This window comes from Podarcis tiliguerta, assembly GCF_965153285.1.
Source record: "Podarcis tiliguerta genome assembly, chromosome: 6".
In the NCBI taxonomy this organism is placed as follows: Eukaryota; Metazoa; Chordata; class Lepidosauria; order Squamata; family Lacertidae; genus Podarcis; species Podarcis tiliguerta.
In genome coordinates this window covers 74,247,486-74,268,201 of record NC_139539.1, presented here as the reverse complement: position 1 = coordinate 74,268,201, position 20,716 = coordinate 74,247,486, and the positions used below count along the sequence as shown (strand labels likewise).

Here is a 20,716-nt window from a genome sequence, read left to right as displayed (position 1 = left end):
GATATCCTAAGCAATGCCGGTTAATGATTAGAGGAGTTCTCTCTGTTATGGGAAGGCAGTTCCTTAACTTGTGGATTTTAAGTTGGAGCACCACAGCATGGTAACTTCTCTTTTCAGCAGTTTGATCTGTGCTCCTAAAGATTTTAACTCTACACCCCAGAATTCTTAATTCTGCATTTGCAATATATTCCCTTTATCAGGAAGTTTTAACCGTTTGATGCTTTATGATGTTTTATATACAGTGGTGCCCCGCAAGACGAATGCCTCGCAAGACGGAAAACCCGCAAGACGAAAGGGTTTTCCGTTTGCAGAGGCGCTTCGCAAGACAAATTTCCCTATGGGCTTGCTTTGCCAGACGAAAATTGACGAAAATTTTCGGGGGTTTTTCCCCGCTCCAAAACCCCTTTTTCTGAATCGCTAAGCTGCTAAAAGCATTTTAGCAGCAAAACCGCTAATCCCTTAAGCCTTAAATAGCCGTTTTTAGCCCTTAAATCGCTAATAGCGCTAATAGCGCTACTCCACTAATGGGCTTGCTTCGCAAGACGAAAAAACCGCAAGACGAAAAGACTTGCGGAACGGATTCTTTTCGTCTTGCGAGGCACCACTGTATTCTGCAAGCCGGCCAGAGTGGCTGGGGAAACCCAGCCAGATGGACGGGGTATTAAAAAATTAATATTACAATATTATTATTATTGCAAAAATTGAGAGTTGCTTATATTTTATTACATTTCCATACCTTGTTATGTGCTCAAAATTCAGAGTTTTGGATACGTTTTTGGTAAGGGAGAAAGTAATTTTGGCAAGGGTTATTTTTGTTGGTAAGGAAGAAGTGGAGACAGCTGGAGTTAATATGTTTTCAGGGTGTCCTCACAATGCATGGAAATGGATATTTAGCCAGATTCTGCAGTAATATTAGATCTTATGCTCAAATTGCACATCCATAGACATGCAGATGCACACAGGCCAAGCCATGCTCAGGACACAGAACATGTGTTCATGATCAGGACCGTTCTTAGCATAATAACTTGTTAGCACAGCAGCAGAATCTGATCCTCAATGAGCTGCTTTGGAAGTTGGCTGAAAATGCTCCTTTTACACTTGTTCTTCCTTTCTCCTATCGATTGATCCTGCTGGATATATTTGCAATTATGTGTTACTATTTCTTCATTATAGACGAGGAAGTGGCTACCAATTCTTTTTAGCATAGTCATGGAAAATCAAAAGGTGATGGGATTGAAATTACCGTATTTTTTTTGCTGGATAAGACTCACTTTTTCCCTCCTAAAAAGTAAGGAGAAATGTGTGTGCGTCTTATGGAACGAATGCAGGCTGTGCAGCTATCCCAGAAGCCAGAACAGCAAGAGGGATTGCTGCTTTCGTTGTGCAGCGATCCCTCTTGCTGTTCTGGCTTCTGGGATTCAGAATATTTTTTTTTTCTTGTTTTCCGTGTCTTGTGGTCTGGTGCGTCTTATAGAGCGAAAAATACGGTAAATTTTATTTCAACATTTTCTCATCGCGTTGTAAATTTGATCAAATTACTATCAGCAGTTGCTAGCCTGTCACGTTGCATCCCTTGAAATACGCAACCAAATCTTTTTTCCCTTTGGTTTAAAGGAACAAGTTCAGGCCAGAGGTGCCTTGTGAAGTGCACATGTATTATCTCTCACTAGTTCCCTGCCAGAATCTGCAAATAGAGATTTTGGTGTGAATGCTATTGGCTGGAAAATCTTATAGGGAAAAACAAGTAGACCTGGAGACCATTTGTAATTTAGCTACCCTCTTGCAAAATCCCTGGAATTTAGGGGTGTGACTGAGCACATATATAAAACCCAAGGTTCAATCCTTAGGGATTTCTAGCTAAGAACTTTTTTTCTACAGCTCCAGTGGATTCGAATTAAAAGAAAGGAGATTCCAACTAAACATTAGGAAGGATTTTCTGACAATGAGAGCTGCTTGACAGTCGAATGGACTCCCATCAGAAAGTGGTGGACTCTCCTTCCTTTGAGGTTTTTAAGCAGAGGTTCAGTAGCCATCTATCACAGATGAGAGTCCTGCATTTCAGGGGATTGCTTCTATTCTCGATAGGTGCCTGCTACGTCATGCTCACTAGTCTTTAAAATTCCCATAAACAAGCCTGCTGTTTGGCGATAATTAAAATGGGATTAGATTAGTTCTTCATGTAAGCAGTCGGGCTATTGTCTTCAACCAATGTCCCCACCTCACACGTAGAGCACCAGTTTGTGAGGGCTGGAGCTCTGCTACCTTCCGGTGACTTGTAATATCTGAGCAGGTATAAAAGAGGTTCCTTGATACAGAAGAGCATAAATAGGCACTGCATGTTAAACAGAAGGTGTTACTATCATGCAAGGTGTGTACTGTGTTCCAGCTATTTCTCTTGGTGTAATTTACTATTCATGCTATATAAGCAAAATAATGGATGGAAAGCTTCTGTTCATTCCTTGCTCTTGGTACCATATGTGCCCTCCAAAGAGCCTCTCTTAGGGGATCAGGCATCAGGCTTCTACAAGGGGAAGTGGGGAGGATAATTGCTGCAATTTGGTCTTGCTTTCCTGTCACTTCTTCCTCGCCCCCCAACTCCATGCCTTGCCTACAATATTTAAGATGGATGGTCTTCCAAACTTCCAGTGAGACCTTACTGCTGGAGGAAGAAGAGGGTGGGATACTTTCGTTCTAGGACCTTTCTTAAGTTATCTTAGGATCCAATCCATAGTTTTGCTGGTAGGGGCTAAATTTGTCAAAGCCTCCCAATCAATCAATCAATCAATCAATCAATCAATCTTTATTACGGTCAGAGACCAGACAGCAGAGCCTCCCCACTTTCTAGTACATTAGTGTTTTAACGGGCTTTTTAAAAGGCTTTTAAAAGGAAAAAGGAAAATATTAGTAGAAGTCGCAAGTGAGATGGTTTATGGATAACCTGAGAAGCAAAGTATTTCAACTTCTTCTGCCTGCATAAAATATTACTCTAGACACTGGAACATCATAAACTCTTAAACTGCTCTCTGCTTCATCCATCAGGAGTCCCATCCAGCAGCAGCTGGGCATACAGAAAAGAAATGAAAACTAATGAAATCTTCATGGGCATTTAAGTCTGAATTGTTGACATTGTCCACGCAAATGTAATAATAAATACAGCTGTAGGCCTTGTTTTTTATTTAATACAAAAGAGCAGAGGGAAATGTAGCAGATGTCATTTGGTAGAAATCACGACATGACACACAAAGCTAGATATGATGGATAAATATTTTTATTGTTTGTTTATTACTTCTTTTTTTAAAAGAAAATTTCCAAATGTTTACACATGGGAACTTTTAGTGCTTCAGTTTGCCAGTGAGACAAAAAAATACTGCAAGTGTTGGTTTGGATATTGGCCCCAGTTGTGAGCTACTTTTGTTTGGAACTTAATAATTCTCTCTCTCCCTCCTTCCCTCTCTCTCTCTCTCTCTCTCACACACACACACAGGATCCCATAACTGACCCAAGTTGTAGCCAAATGAACAAATAGTGTGCTTGATTTCTGTTATCTTTCTACCCTTTGGGGGAGGGGGGGGGACTAGAAATTGGGCAGATCACACGTTTCTATGCACAAAGCTACTCTTTTTCTTCCCTCATCCTCATAAGATAATCACCAGATTTAGAAAACCAGTTTAAGTGTGCAGACATGATGACTTTTTAAATGAGCAATCCTGTATACCACACAGCCAACCTATACCACAAGACTCAATTGTAATCATGGTGTGATTTCCTAATCACAGTGACTTAACATTTCATCCAGTTTTGCCAAGCAATAACCTCCAATGATAATTGCTAGGATAGAGAGCAATCTCAGCCATGTTTTCTACTGAGTCCTGGGATCCCAAGTCTAAGGATTTGTACTGGTCTGTCACCTACAGCAGCATTTGCAAAACTGATAACCTCCAGATGTTTTGGAGTGCACTTCTCATCAGCACCAGCCACTAAGGCCATGCTGTCTGGGGCTGATTATAGTTATAGTCTGAAACATCTGGGAGGCACTAGATTGGCAAAGATTGCCCTACAATGTTTAGTGCAGTGGCTCTACAGCTCTGCCATATGGTCATATTATGTCGTACACCCTCTTAGTCACAAGCATGTTGTTGCTCCAAATTCTGGGTTCCAATGTATATTTTGGGTGTGCCCAAAAGCTTATGCCTCGGTTGTGGCTTTCTTTCATCGCGGCACAAAAGGGTGCTGTTTTGGGGGGAAACCTCCAAATGCTGCTTGGATAGATAGAACATATTGCCCAGAATTTTGAGCCTTGGCTTTTCATCGCTCGGTATGGTCCAAAGCAGTTTTCACAATTGATTGTTTCACAGTTCCTTGTTCTAACCCATATTTCAAGCTTCCTTAAATGGAGTCATTTATAAAACAAATCATTGGCATTTTCTGTTATCACATCATAATACAAGGTTGCTAATTAAGAACCTTAATAGGAAGGCTTTTCCCAGTGCTTTTCAGCAAAAATAGGATACTGCCAGAATAAGATAAGAAGCCATCTGTGTCTTTTTTTAAAAAGATATCGTGCCCCAGAATCAATCTGTGTATGTCTTTTTACCCTTTCCCCATTTTTATTGGTGATTTAGAAATGATATGTTTCGTAACGCTTGAGTATATAATAAAGTATACACAGTCATATGTAGAATTATAGACTACAGTGGTACCTCGGGTTACATACGCTTCAGGTTACACACTCCGCTAACCCAGAAATAGTGCTTCAGATTAAGAACTTTGCTTCAGGATAAGAACAGAAATCGGGCTCCGGCGGTGCGGCGGCAGCAGGAGGACCCATTAGCTAAAGTGGTGCTTCAGGTTAAGAACAGTTTCAGGTTAAGAATGGACCTCCGGAAGGAATTAAGTACTTAACCCGAGGTACCACTGTATTACTCTATAATAGCCTCCAGTAATAAATATTTTGATCTAGAATCACATTGATTAGAAAGTGTTGAAGATTTTTCACATGGGCTTTTGGGAAATAGTCTTCCAGTTATTCAGTTGCAAAAGTGTTGTTTCCTCTAACTATTCATTTGAGCCTTACCGGTAACTTGAATCTGTTTTTGAGCAAGGATGATGGAAGTCCTCTGATTGCCTAAGAGGATGGACTTCTTTGGCCACGACATTTCTTTACATCAGCCATATCCACCTTAGTGACAGTTGTGTTGGCCAGCCAGCTACTTGCCCAAAAAGATGAAACCTAACTGTGGAAACTAGGAAAAACCGGGTTTCAGAACATCATAAAGCTTTGCTGTTTTGCTCCCGGAGCTTCGCTGAACAAGACTCTGTTTACAGTAAACCAGGTCATTGCCATTGTCAAACGCTTCTGCTTTGTGTAGTGTTCCTGTGTGCTTTGTTGTCGTTTCCTTCAATGTAGAAATACGTTAAAGAAATAATAGTTCAACAAGATTATACTGTATTGCACCTTTTCAAGCCATAGGCTGCCATCCCATGACTTGAATTGTGGCTGCCTTTCCATTCTGCAGTGCCTTAGACAAAAGTTAAAATGTTGGGAACTTTATGGGGTTCTATTAATTAAGGTTAAAATATCACACACAAAATCTTACTTGGCATCAAGCCCCACTGGGGATTATTCCCAAATAAATATGCAAAGGATTGGGCTGTAAAAGATGCAGATATATATATATAAATCTTCCTAAATAATGCTTGGTAGCATGAAAATAATACCCTGTTTCTTTCTGTTTTCAACTGTACCGGTCAGTGGTCTGTGAAGACGGTAAGGCCTGTGTGCTGTAAACTTCGTAACAACAGCATGAAAGTAGCTTATTGAAATCGTGTCCATCTCATAGTTGCTTTGAGTGAATTGGTATTCAGATGCGTATTCTTAGTCACTCTTTGTCTCATTATCCATTTGTGCTTGGTGTGAACAAAATAGACTCCTGACATTGCACAGAGGAAAGGAATTCAACCAATAGGCAAGGATGTGCTCCTGTTTTGCCTCCATAAAATGAGAGCGATACCTACTCAATCCAGAGCTTCCTTTTCCTACAAGGTGCTTGTGAACGAGGCCTACAAGGGAGTCAGTCCTGTGCATGCCTGGAGCTATACTATCTGAGTCTTATATTTTAAAAACATTTCATTTAGTCCATAACTGATAACCATGATACTGTTTCTGAAAGTCTTTGTTGAAGACAGCTGAACATGACACCCCCCCCAACTTAACACATTCTCTTACACATGCAAAGTAGATGGATTTTCATGGCCAGGTAATAACAAATGAATGTACTAGGCGGTCATCTTCTGAGTAGACCCACTGACTTAACTTAAATCCATGGATTTCAACAGCCATACTTTATTGTGGCTTAGCCAGATATCACTCACTATTATTAGGACTTGGTCAAAACTGCTGTTGAAAACTTTTAGCCAATGATGGTGGTTTGTTTAAAATGAAGTCGCCTGGCTGTTTACAACAATCACTGCTATTTAACAATAAATGAAAATAAAGTAATTCAATAGATTAAAATTATTCTGATTAGCGTAAAAAGGCAAACTTTTCATCTGAGCTTAAGTTGTATTGATCACAGGAGAAATATGCCTCAAAGCTTTCCTAGTTTCTCTGATGCGTATAGCATTGTTCATTGATCATACTTTTACATAACTTCTGTATGCTTATTTGTAAAATCAGCAATTCTACAACTTAGTTAAGTGTTCACAATAGGTGTGGCAGACAGAATCTGGAGAGGAGGATTCGAGATAATCTGTTTCCTTTGGTAAAGGAGGCATGAAACATAAATAAGATGCCTATATTTATCCCAGTACTTAATATTTACATATAGATTCATATTTTTAATTGTGTTCAGTACAAAATAATTTCTGTGGCAGGAAGCTGGTGGCAAATTTTGCTCCTTTATTGCAGACAGTTCCATTTTATTTCAAATAAGGTTTGAAGGTAGAATTATGGCAAAAGTACAATGGAAATGAACAGTTAAGGGGTTCAGTTCCATTGATTCTCATGGAAATTAGAAATGCCTATTTTTTGCGAGATTGTTTCCATAGTTTCTCCTTTGTGTATATTGAGTGAGGCCTTTATTATGCTTAAAAATAAAAGACAATTATGTGTGAGCAAAAGTTACCTCTTGTAAACTACCTTGAATGACACAAACCTAAAATCCCTAATGCAGCTCATTGTTCTTAATTAGAACAACTTAATATAATACACAATGCATGATAATTTTATAGTTTTGCATTTAAAATCATGATTTATGTAGGAGCTGTTTAGCACAAGTTCAACACACAGAGCAATGCTTTTAAAAGGAAGGCTTACAACTCTGCTAAAAAGGAGATTAGTATGAGATTTTGGAGGGAAATTAACTTAATGGGCCTTATTGTTTTACAGCCCTTTGAAACAGATTCTCTGAGCAGATGGCAAACCGTAAACACAAACAGACTTTTGAATTCTTGTTTAGCTTGTAATTACTGGTTGGTGCTATAGTTAACTTATTAAATGTGCTCAAGTAGGTGGATTTGTGAGCCTTTTCATTGAAACACCCTGTTTGTAGCTCAGAACTTGTTAATTATAGTCCAAGCCAACTAATGTTGGATGTAGTAGGAACTTTTTGCATTGACTTTGGTGGAAGCAACTTTACAAGACTTCGGTAAATTGGAGGTAAATCGTCACATTTGCTTCTGAGCATGTCTGTATTGATATTTGGCAGATTTTGGCAAGAGAAATCTTAGTTGGCCTATTCAGTGCTTTCTTCTTCTTCTTCTTCTTCTTCTAGAAAAATAGGTGCTGGTACGCACTCTGAAATTGTTACAGTAAGTTCCACACTTTTTAACAACAAAAAGAGGTGCCAGTACTGCGAATCCTGGAAAAAACAAACACAATGGACCTATTTCTAGTGAATATCAGTAATAATTCTTAGCTGTATTCTGAACCAAGTGGTAAAGGGAATAAGTTAACTTCTGATCCATCAGACTTTCATGTAGACTTCATGCTGCTTTTGATATATCCTGTGGTTAGAGGATAGAGGGAATAAACTTAGATATAGTATGAAGATGCTGTGATGGCTACCACAAGATGCAGCAATGGGTACCAACTTAGATGGCTTTAAAAGGATTAGAGAAATCTGTGGATGGCAAACTGACAGTGGATGGCTGAGCACTGCCTCTCATCTTGGAGATGGGATGCCAGTTATTGGGGAGAGTCTTCAAAGGAAGCTCAAAGTGGCAAAGCAGCTTCTCTCTCCTCCAGATTTCAGCGTGATGGAAGAGAACTCTGGGAGGTTGGCCTCTCGCCACAGCAAGCTTGGAAAATGGAATTGTGGAGCGTTCTCAACAGGATAAAGAGTTGCGCGCAACTGGGAAACCTAATAATGTATTCTGCTGTTTCTAAATTGCAGAGCACTTTGTTGTCACCATGTTTGCCTATTTCAACGCCATTGAAAATGAGTTAAAACCACAGTTTGGCAAAACGGACTTAAGAAATGGAGTATTATAGGTTTGGTTCTGCTACAAGGCCTGCTTCCCTCCTTGCAGCCTCTCCCCGGTGCTGATTTCCCCTCCCTTATCATCACAATTCCCTGGCAAAGAGATTAACAATCATTACTCCTAACCAGGATTTCCCTTAAATCAGGTGCCCATTTTAAAACTGACATTTCAGATCCCTGGGTTAAGCAGTGCTGAAAAGTTTTAACTTGGGTGCCAGTTAACTTTTTAGCCGCTATTCAGGTGAAAGGGAACTTGCCTCAGGATGGCTTTCAGTTAGCAGGGAGCCAGCACTTCCATCTGTGCAAAGGAAATGCATTTTTTAAAAAATGTATGTTGTGGCAAAAGGTTTAATGAATCCAAGCCACTTCTAGGAATGATGTCTCCTCCCAAAGAATTTTCAGAATTTGAATAGATCTATGGGATAACTACCCTGAGACAGCCATCCCTGCACTTAATGTGCACAGGTCAGGGATGTTTTCAGATGTGTTTAATAAGATTGTGCTTAAACCTGCGGGTATGCAATTAAGCCACTTAATAACATCCCTGTTGCTAGTGCTTTGTTGTTGTTGTTGTTTAGTCGTTTAGTTGTGTCCGACTCTTCGTGACCCCATGGACCAGAGCATGCCAGGCACTCCTGTCTTCCACTGCCTCCCGCAGTTTGGTCAAACTCATGTTAGTAGCTTTGAGAACACTGTCCAACCATCTCGTCCTCTGTCGTCCCCTTCTCCTTGTGCCCTCCATCTTTCCCAACATCAGGGTCTTTTCCAGGGAGTCTTCTCTTCTCATGAGGTGGCCAAAGTATTGGAGCCTCAGCTTCAGGATCTGTCCTTCCAGTGAGCACTCAGGGCTGATTTCCTTAAGAATGGATAGGTTTGATCTTCTTGCATCCATGGGACTCTCAAGAGTCTCCTCCAGCACCATAATTCAAAAGCATCAATTCTTCAGCGATCAGCCTTCTTTAGGGTCCAGCTCTCACTTCCATACATCAATACAGTGGTACCTCAGGTTAAGAACTTTGCTTCAGGATGAGAACAGAAATCACACAACAACAACGGGGCGGCGGGAGACCCCATTAGCTAAAGTGGTACCTCAGGTTAAGAACAGTTTCAGCTTAAGAACGGACCTCCAGAATAAATTAAGTTCTTAACCCGAGGTACCACTGTACTGGGGAAACCATAGCTTCAACTATACAGACCTTTGTCGGCAGGTTGATGTCTCTGCTTTTTAAGATGCTGTCTACGTTTGTCATCGCTTTTCTCCCAAGAAGCAGGCATCATTTAATTTCATGACTGCTGTCACCATCTGCAGTGATCATGGAGCCCAAGAGAGTAAAATCTCTCACTGCCTCCATTTCTTCCCCTTCTATTTGCCAGGAGGTGATGAGACGGAAGAACATTATTATGCCAGCTTTTAATACCTCTTTGGATATTCACAGCCTGTTTCCTCCCCACCCCCACCCATTGTTTTCCACCCCCAAGTTCCTTACGGGTTCTCTTAATGAAATTTTGCCTTCTCTCTGTGATGAGGCTGGTTTGACATTTAGAAGCCCATATAGATCAGTAGAAAATCTCCTGAACTGGGAATTTGGCAGCTCTAATAATGTTCAGATCCAATAATTTTGTGCTCTGCTAGTACTTTCGGGCACAAATAGTTTCATGTTGTCCCAGTAAGCTCCCTGTTGAGAATACCATGTTGGATATTTCTGGCATCGCTGCTCCTTATGACATTGATTACGTCACATTACTTGTTGGGAAAGGGGTTTCCGTGTTCCAGAAGTTCCTCCCTTCCTATTGGAAAAATTGGTGAATAATCTGTGGGGATCGTCTTCAGTGGTGGGGAGGAGCAGTGTGAGTAAGCTTTATCAGGGTTTGAGGTTCTAGGGGAGCCTGGGCCGATTTAAGTTACTTTTTACGTGGTTATCAGCCACGTTTTACATCTCCTAATGCAGCTTCTTCATGATTTGGTTTTTTAAAAACTGCCCAAATTCCCTGTAATTCCCAGTTTGGTTCTGACTGCCCTTTTTATTAACAATAGAAAATCCCAAGGCGATCTATGGAACTTGGCAATGAAAATGTTGCTCTGTTAAAATCTTAATAATTTGGAAATGTGTCTGTCAAAAATCATGTCAAGACTGAGAGTCTTGCCGCACTTCAGATTCATTGTGGCTTGTGATTTTGAGGGGTAGATGTCTTATCAGAAGCAGTAATGTTTGTTACAAGAGGCTAAACATGGCTACTTTTATCATAATTTACCCTAAACCTGCCTAGTCTTGCAACTGCTTGTTCCATAACGACCAGAGGTTTTCCAGCAGTGTCACTGATTGAGCCTACACTCCCCTCATTCAGGCATTTGAAATATTTTGCAGGGTTCCCCCCCCCCCAAAAAAAAATTAAAGATCCTTTTTTCATTCTGGTTCACTAGTATATTTCCACACACCCCCCTCCTGAGTCTATTGCCTCTGAAATGGATTTGCTTTCCCTTCAAGATTATTTAACGCATGGAAGAACTGTTTATAATCTGTAACATCTTGAAAATCTCAGATTGATGGGGGGGGGGGGAGGAATCACAGGCCATCAAGAAAATAATTCAGCCTGATGTGTGCATTCCTCCCCCCCCCCCCCCCCCGCCCTGGAGCTATGCTTTGCAGCATTGTGGTGTTTTAAAAAACAGTTCATTCTCCAGTGAGGAAGTCCTGTTGGTTATGTGTGAGGTACCAGCAGAAATGTAAGTAGCTGCACTTTCTGAGGGTTGTATTTTCACTTGGTTTCAGGGCCCTGCTCAAGAAGATTTCAGCCACCTGCCTCCAGAACAAAGGCGGAAAAAACTGCAGCAGCGAATTGATGAACTTAACAGAGAACTACAAAAAGAGACAGATCAGAAGTAATTTTGCTTTTCTGCTATTGTATCTTGACCTTATCTTTACTGCTCTTTTCCTAGGCATCAAGATGTCTCTTCTGCAAACATCAATTTGTCTTTAATTTTCTCTGTGTTGTTCATGAGTCCTCCCAAACCCCATAGTTTTGGGGGTGTCCTGAGTGTTAAGAAATTGTACTGCTTTCTCTTCCTCCCTCCTCAGTTTCATTGTTGCAAGGAAAAAAAATTTCTAATTCGATATACTTTTTTTTTTCTTTCTACAGAGATGCGCTCATCAAAATGAAAGATGTATACGAGAAAAACCCGCAAATGGGTGATCCGAGCAGTCTTCAGCCAAAGCTGGCCGAAACTATGAGCAACATGGACCGCCTTCGAATGGAAATTCACAAGAATGAGGTTAAAATCTATTAAGACATTTCGAAAGAAGGCTGGTATAAGATTTCAGATGCCTCTAGATAAGGAATCCTCCCAAAAATTCTGAAAGGGTATTCATAATGTGGGGGAAATCCTGTTTGCTTTTGCACTCCACCCATTTACAACAACTGCCACTTTAAAGCCACCTGGCTTTAATGTTTCCAATTTAGTTAACAAGGAGAGATTTGTAAAAATCCTATGGCAGTCCTTGCCTGTACCTTTAGAGATGTTCGAGCCCTGACACAAGAAGCTTGTAGCTATTCTCTACAGAACCAAATAGCCGGAAGAGCACTGGTTTGAAAATATTTTTGCAGATTCAGTTTTTCTGTATCTGTGGTACCAGAGCTGACAAATCGTGCACTTATGGGTATGGATTGGGAGACTCCCTGAACAGATGAGTGAGTTAAGAGAAACTGAAGAATTTTTAATATAGTACTGGCGGCGTGTGGCACTTGTATATACCCATCAACTCCCCCCCCCCCCCAAGGGACATCCCATTTTTTTCTTGCAAGAGGACAGCAACCAAAATGGCCGCCACAATCTCCGGCTGCACTTTTTTCGGGCAGGGCACCGCAAAACGCACATTTTTTGGGTGCTGTGCCCCAAAAAGCCCTTTTGGGAGGAGCCACGAACTTGTATGGGTCATGTGACTTGTGCAGGAGTGCAGCCCAGGAAGATGGTATCCCAGTTTTTGTGCCCCTTCATATTGCTTGTGGTGAATTTGGTAACTCACAGTTCCAGAATATTGCTTTAGAATACAAATCTGTTTTGAGAACAGTTAAGATGTGTGTTTGGTCTCTTAAGCATTTCTTTTGCTACTGATGCCAAATGATGTCTGTCTGTCTCTGTCTCAAGGCCTGGCTTACTGAAGTTGAAGGTAAAGTAGCAGCAAGAGGAGACCGTAGACACAGCAGTGATATCAACCACCTCGTAACCCAAGGACGAGAGAGGTCACTATATTTATCTTTTAAACTAAGTCCACTGTCTTTGCTGCTGTCGTTTTCTAAAACAGCAGTCACTGCATCCATCTAGAATTTGATTAAACAAAAAGTATTGCCTTTGCCCCCAGAACCTCCCCAAACCCTTTTCCACTTGGTTTTCTGCCCTCTTCCCTCTCTTTCCTTACTTCCCAGAGATCTAGCCCAGGGGTGGGGAACCTGTGGCCTGCTGCGTATTGCTGGGCTCACATCAGTCCCAGACAGCACGGCGAGTGAATAAGAGTCCAGCAATAGCTAGAGGTTGATGGGTTGCCCACCTCTCATCTAGGCACTGCAGTTGTAATTGCTGTGTTACACAAAAACAATGTTTTTGTTGCTGGAGCTGAAAAGAGAAGGTGGAATTGCAGATAAATTACGACTTCCTCTTCAAATCTTGTCTTCACCTCTCATGTAACTCTCTCTCTCTCTTTCTCTTTCTCTTTCTCTCTCTCTCTCTCTCTCTGTGTGTCCAGCACAGATGTGTGTGTGTCCAGCACATTTTAGTGTTCGTCTTGTACACCTTTTGAATTATGACCGTTTGAATGCTTGAAATTTGAGTGATGAGTGTTTAAATTTATAGGCTTTCCCTTGGAATGCTTTTTTAATTATTGTATCTTTTCATTGATTGCAACACTTTAAGATGAGCAGTATCCATTTTTAAAATGAATTATTTGCTTAAAGAATTGCACCCAACTTCAGATAGTTTCCTATTCCCCCCTTCTCCTTAAAAGGGCCAGTGAGGTATTTAGCTCTCCTTAGCTGCAAGTAAGGAACAACTCTCTTCACCTTTTTGTAACTAGCAAGGTGAAACTGAGGCTTAGACAGTCCCAGCAATGACCCAAGGAATGTGGCCTCTGATTTAGAAAGCTGTATCAAAAAGATGAAAACCACACACGTACAATTTGTATTTTGGGTAGCCGATGAGGAACAGAGCCCGTACCTTATCTTTTGCCAACAAAGCAAACTTCAAGGACTGTGAATGTTCTTGCTTCATGAGTACAGTGGTACCTCGGTCTAAGAACAGTCCTGTTTAAGAATCATTTGGTTTACAAACTCTGCAAAACCGGAAATAGTGTCCCGGTTTGAGAACTTTTACCCTGGTCTAAGAACGGAATCCAAACAGTGGAAGGGCCCCGGCAGCAGGAGGCCTCATTGGGGAAAGCGCGCCTTGGTTTAAGAACGATTTTGGTTTAAGAACGGACTTCCGGAACAGATTAAGTTCATGAACCGAGGTACCACTGTATTAGCATGCATGCAGTTGTCTTCTCTACTCTCACAACCATGCATGGTTCTGAGGAGAAAATGATAGCAGTTGCATAATTCTGTTCCCATAGACAGAGCTTTAAAAGAGTGTTTCTGTATTCTGCCTATTTTGATCTAATAGGCTCTGTTCTGAAATCAGAGCTCCTTCTTCATCTAAGGACTGTCCTTGGATTCTTATCTATACTCCCTGCCTATGCCTGTATTCATCCGTAGCAATAAGTATTTATGTCAGGGTTTGCCATGCATAGTTACTGTGAGCTGAAACAAGAGTCAGCAAATGTTATGATAAGCGTATGGGAAATGTTGGTGTTCTTGGTTTGCAAAGTGTGAAGGTTCCCTTGTCTCAACCATTGCATTGCAGCCCTGAAGGGAGCTACACCGATGATGCCAACCAAGAAGTTCGAAGCCCACCCCAGCAGCACGGCCCCCATAACGAATTTGACGACGAGTTTGAAGATGACGATCCCTTACCAGCCATAGGACACTGCAAAGCTATCTATCCTTTCGATGGTAAGATGAGCTTAAGGGAAATGTATTTACACGCACTCAAAAATGTGTGTGAATCCTATATATGGCAATTACCTTTTGCCTTACCTAGATAATAATTGTCTGCATATAAACGATTCTAGCAGCTGGTTTTGGTTCTGGGAAATCATGCCATAAATCATTTTTGTTTAACGGCAGAAAAATGCGGCAGCGTGGTAACAAAACAAATATGTTAGATTAGAAAAACAGCCATTGGCGCGCGTTCAGCTTTGCAACAAGAGACCATGTTTGTCTCCTGGCCTACAATGGGAACATATGCTCCGCTTCACAGATTTGATGTATCCTCCCATGGGTGGAAAACGAGAGCCGAGGGAGCTTGCGTTTAAACCCTGCGAGAGCTGTGGCGAAGGTTTTCTTATTGTGTGCGTATGTGTGTATCCCCGTTTCCTTCCAGGTCACAATGAAGGCACTCTGGCGATGAAAGAAGGAGAGATTCTGTACATCATAGAGGAAGATAAAGGGGATGGGTGGACTAGAGCCCGGAGGCAGAACGGAGAAGAAGGATACGTGCCAACATCCTACATCGATGTAACTCTAGAGAAGAACAGTAAAGGTGCAGTAACCTATATCTAACCTCCAGCCCGTCGGCTTAACAATGAACATTCCTTAAAGAATCCTGAAGCACACAGATGGATGGAAAGTGTTAAGAGCATTCGGGAAGCCTTTCAATCTGTTGTTCACCATGTGAGCTCGTCCGGGGATGTCTGTACTGAAGCTGGAAGAACGTCTGCCTTTCAATGAGTCTCTTGACACAGCTTTGGCCAGTGCCATGTCCATAAGTCTTCTTTCTCTGCCTCTGTCTGCTTCAGGGCTTCTAAGCGTTATCCTACAATCAATGGTTAATCTGTTATGATTTTGATGGTTTTCTTTATTTTTATTTTTGGGGGAGGAAAACTTTTTACTGGCTTAAATATGTTTTTTTAAAAAAATTGATCGCTATTACTATTATTTCCATCGCATCAGTGTATACAGTCCATTAGCCAACCCCTGCCCCCTTCCCAAATCCACCCCCACCCCAAAAAAATAACTATAAGCCCAGTGCAGTGAAAATGGCCCTGCTGCAAATAAAGTGGGCAAGCAGATCTGCTTTTGCTTTTCTGAATGCAAGCCTTTCTTCCTTGTTCTCTTGCCCTGTTCTGCATTGTGCATGGAAAACAGCTGACAATCCGGTGCAATGAGGTGCAGTTCATAAAACAAAGAAACCGTTTCTGCTGCGAATGTACAAGCCGTTGCTTAGGTGTAAGAGGTTGCTGCCAACGTTTACAAACATGCCTGTCGCGTACGCATTATTGCAGTTTTTACTTTGCAAAAATCAACGAGCGGCACTTTCCCATCCTACGAAGGATGAATGTGGAAGGTAGCTGGGGAAGTGCATTGCTAGTAACTGGGGACAGCATTCTGATGTGCCCCTCTTTACTTCGTTCCCACCTGTTAAGAACTTTGAATGTAACGTGGGTTGCTGAAATGACTTCCTTCTCCTTGGGATTCCTGACAAGGTTATTCTGTCGGTAAAAGGCAACTTCCTCTTCTCTTGCACTGACACTGAAAAAACATCTCTCCTGGGAAATATCTGTTCCAGGAGTCCAGGCAACGCTGCATCTCAATTTCATGTGCACAAATTCGGTGTGGACCACCCCATTCAGTCCACCAGAAGGAGCATATCTCATATGTGAAGGAAGGTGGATGCTGATGAGCTCCCCTTTGCTCAAATGAAAATCCCTGTGTGCACATTGGAGCGCCCAGGCCTGGAACAGATCGCTGGACTCTGATGATAGTTGCTGATGCACCTCTATAAGTAGAATTTTCTAAGTGCTCCTAGATAACCTGTACATTTTCACTTGGGCTGGGGAGTTATTCTGGTAGCAAAGTTGCACTAATTTGCTACTGGATGAACTGCTGTCTGGAAGCTAGGAATGCTTGAAAAGGCTTGGTGCCATTACCTGTGCATAGGATTTATTTTCTAACCGTTTAGAGGGGTTATTTTATTTTATTTTTTACTTCATTCTATGAGCACACTTCTCTCTCTGAAGGCCTCTGGTAATTCTGTTCTTCTCTTTTTCCCTCTTGGACTGCAGGTTCCTGAAGCGGGTTTCTGAGAAAATGGGCGAGATGTTGAAGGAGGTTACATGCAGCTGCTTTTTTTTATTTTTAGGGGGGTGGGCGAGGGAAGGAAGGGGGTAGGGAGTTAGGCCCAGCAAGATGGGCAAAAGCCAGTTGCATGAAGGCATGCAGGCAAACATGACTCACTAACCATGTTAGCATCCCTCTGTGTATTCAAAATCGTTACAGTAAAGCCACAGCTCCATTTCAGCAGAACCAAACCACCTGAAAACGCATTCCTTTCGTGGTTCTGAAAAAGCCCTCCTTTTGCTGTCTGCCCATTGCACTGCCTATTGGCTGTTTCGGCTGCCTCATTTTCCATGCCCATGTTGAGCTGGCATTGAATTGAAGCCATGTCATCCTTCACAGTCTCTGCCTGTGCCACCTCCATTCTCGCCCTAACCTCCTCCTGCATGTCTAGATACGTATCAGGACTGCCTGCCTAATGTTTTGTATTTCCATAGCTCTTCCTCTTCTTCTGCATTCGTAGCAAAACCCCACTTTACTGTAGTTCTGTTATCTCCAGCACTAAAGTTTGTTTTCCTTTTCATTTCAGTTTCCACTTAATGCTGCTATTGTTACCTTTTTTTTCTCATTATGACCATCATCATTACATTCCAGTTCTTCTTTTGTGTTGCGACTGATGTGCAAAAACCTAACATTCATTTTGATTTGGGGGGAAAGGAACGTGTCCCAGAAGCCCATCCTCAGCACCTCAATAACCTGTGAGCACTGAAAAGCCTGAGATTTAACAGCACAGATTTTTTTTCCACCACAAGACAAAACGACTGTTTTCAGAAGTGCTTGCCATTCAGATGCTGCCTTAAAACTCTCGAGTGCCTAAATCTGTTGATTGCCAACGCTTACCACTTCAGTATCCCACAAAGGGCTCTGAGCCTCTGCTCCGAATGACCTCCTGCATCTTTCTACAGTACTACAGCTGCTGGTAGCCTTGGCAGATGCTTTCTGGGCCTCTGCCTCAACATGATACATGGTGCATTGTAAACTTTATGCATTGGAAGCAAAACACATGTATCGTTTTCATTTTATGTCTAATGAATGTTTTTAATAGGATTTTTATGGAGCCTTTTTTCTTTTTCTTTCCTTGATTGTCTCTTATTTCTTGAGTTGGCGGGGCAGGGTTGGGTTGGGGAAAGACTCCAGTTTCTAATTAACTGCAGTGCTAGTCTGTTTCCAAGTGACGCTTCATTGTAAGGACCATTTGAAAAATTGGAGTGATACTTTGTAATGATCTATGTGCACTTTTACTTGTAAACATTTGAGATTTGAGAAATGTTTATACATGTAAATATAGTTGTCTGCAGCACACACCCCATATTGCCCACGTTGTTTTGTCTGCCATTTGTGAGTTCTGTTAATGAAATCATCCCTACATATAAAATAAATAGGGGAATCTTAGAATATGGGGAGTTGGGAGGGAGGGAGGAACCATTTAAGTTAAAAGCTTCATTGATCCAGCTTTTTTTGCTGTTTGTGGTAATGTTAAAAACAAACCAACCGGTTTTCTAGGGGTGGGGTGGGGGGTGTGAAGCAATATTTGGACACAGCAGTGCTGGATTCCTTTAGAACTTTTTTCAGTGTTATTAGGAATTGTACTACCAGTAAAACTAAATCTGTGTGACTATTGTGGTCTCTTCTTTTTATTATTAAGTGTGCCACTATTACGCAAATGACATAGTGTATTTGCAGGGGCGGCGGCGGGGGGGGGGGGAATTAAACACTAAAGGTTAGATTTTTTCGGATATTGTAAACAGGGTTATTTATATGATGTGACCTCTTTACTCATTACTGACAAAACTACATTGTATTAGTCATTCAGCTTTTGGGTTTTTAAAAGACCAACCTAGTGGTTTGTTTGTTTTTTAAAAAAAGAATATTATTATTTCAAAGTTAAATATAATGAGAAAATGTTCTCAATATAACTTGCAGCCAAGAGCCCTGTAGATTTTGCCTAATGAACTCATGGGCTTCTACTAAATAACTCATAGCAAAGGACTAATAACCGTTCTTTCATGCTACTGTTTTTTCTAGGAACAGGATTTGTTTCCTCAGGAGATATTCTTTCTGTGGTATAAGGCACAGTGAATTTATGAGGGTTATTACATTTAAAGGGAGGGGGGGAATATTTGTACTTGCACAGTTAGCTAAAATCATGCTGAAATTTTGAACATGATGAATTGTCTTGAGTCTTACAACTTTCCAGTAATTTTTAATCTTTTGTGCACGTGTTGATTTTTAAATGTTTAAATGCTTTGTTAAAAAATAGTGGTTCTCTTGAAAATATTTTCATGGAATTAAAAGCAACCTTTTCATGGCCCTGACAATTTCCTTGTCTTCTGTTGCAGGCGAAGGAATAGGTGGCTTTAGGTGCCTCCCCTTTTCAATGTTAACATGCTCGTTCTTGGAAGAAGGCAAGAGCATTCATTTGGTTAGAAGGACAAAGCCCCCCGTTTTCCTGTTAGCGGGCCCAGTTCAGACAAGCAGGTTTAATCCCTGGTGCAAAAACTAAGCCCCCAAGTTACCTGAACAATTCCTTTACATGATCGGTTAGCTTGCAGTTCTATAACCCTTAACTTAGTTCCACTTGAATTTCTTCACATGCTTTAGGAAGGAGTTAGAGGATGGAGCAAGCTGAGGGGCAAAGAACCTCTAGTAACATCAGAGCCTTTCAGCATGCCTGGGTAAGTGACCATATAACAAATAAGCAGCATTGTTTTATCTGGTATGCAGAGGTGGGTGGAGTACAGAATTCGGGGGGGGGGGAGCAGCTAGTGGTTGGGGAATTCGGGAGGATTGAATAGCCTGGGACATTGTCATTGTAGCTTCTGTGCAGTTCCACATATGCAGACAAGAGCTTTGGAGCTTTCCTAAGTTTTTTGGAGCAAGTCTCTACCCAGTCCCCTCTCCCTTAACCAGTGCTGTCTGTATGTATGCCAAGGAGTAGCAGCCAGCATGCTTGCAGATCAGTTACATTCTCCATTTGAGCCCTGCTTTCCTTGGTAGACCTTTGGGCAGCTGCCTCCTTCGTCCTCTGCTGGCTTCAAAATCCAGAGCGGGCCTTTTGTGTGCTCACTCCTTAGCTTTCTAATGCCAAAGAAGTGGAAACTTGTGTCAGAATTTTGTGACTCTTGACTGGGAAGCTGCAGATTAAGACATGCCTTGTGATTATTGCAGGGCATGTGCTTGAAAGCAATGAGGAATGCACCAGAGTGTGAAAGCTAGCCAAAAAAAACCCTTGCCATTATTTTGCTTTACTTCTTTCTTTTTTAAGTGTCACATTTCCCAGCTTCGCTAGTTTGATAAAAAGCTGTGGGCAGCAGGCCATGGTAGAAGCGAGTGCCTTTTTTAATTAAGCCTGGTTGTTTGGTCTGTCTTGGGATTCCTGTCATGGTCACCACCATGCCTTCCAGCATACAGGCAGAAAGATAGATGGATGTTTTTTCTTTGAGCCATTGTTGGAGAAACTGGTTGCAGGGAGAGAATGTTTTTGCCTGTATAGTTTCCCTGATACTTTACAAGGGGGAAACGTATATACTTTAAATAAACAATAGTGTGGCTGGTGCTTTATGAAGTACCACAATCCAAAGTAGTCACCTTCCCTCCCAAGCCTTTGTCTGCTCTTTCTCCATATACTCTGCAGACGGCTTGATTCAGGCATCAGGGGATCTGAGAAATGTTACATGATATAAGTAATGAAATACATTTGTGGTAACGATTGTGGACAAAGGGCACTGAGGGCTCTCAAGGCAGGAGAGCAGAACATAAAAGCAGTTTTAGCCAAGGAAGGGAGCCAGAATTACAATGTTGTATGACGTGGTGAACTTCCAGATGCTGCTGGATGCAACTTCCAGCATCCTTTATTTTGGAATTAGTTTTGACGGATTTTGTGTTACAAAACAGACAGGAGTACATTTATCATTACCACTTCATTTACATTTAGTAATAATTTTGTTGTAGACATCTTGTGGCTGGGAGGAAAAAAAAAAGTGTGGGGGGTACTGTTCATTTGTTCTGTTGCCTAGTGTAGGGTTTTGTGTCAG

The 20,716-nt window shown here is 41.5% G+C and overlaps 1 protein-coding gene across 5 annotated transcripts in view; it reads left to right on the top strand.

Annotated features, from left to right (window-relative positions):
- Window positions 1–18,991, top strand: part of FNBP1L (formin binding protein 1 like) — a 75,267-nt gene extending 56,276 nt beyond the window's left edge. For 2 of the 5 annotated variants that reach the window (XM_083444943.1, XM_083444945.1), the window contains 6 exons: window positions 11,252–11,361; window positions 11,619–11,751; window positions 12,625–12,719; window positions 14,371–14,519; window positions 14,950–15,108; window positions 16,631–18,991. In XM_083444943.1, coding sequence (XP_083301069.1) covers window positions 11,252–11,361; window positions 11,619–11,751; window positions 12,625–12,719; window positions 14,371–14,519; window positions 14,950–15,108; window positions 16,631–16,638 — 654 coding nt within the window. In that variant the 3' untranslated portion in view covers window positions 16,639–18,991. Of the gene's footprint in view, window positions 1–5,752; window positions 5,768–11,251; window positions 11,362–11,618; window positions 11,752–12,624; window positions 12,720–14,370; window positions 14,520–14,949 lie in introns of all 5 variants that reach the window. The other 3 variants (XM_083444942.1, XM_083444944.1, XM_083444946.1) reach the window with 2 other exon arrangements.
- The last annotated feature ends 1,725 nt before the right edge of the window (window positions 18,992–20,716 follow it).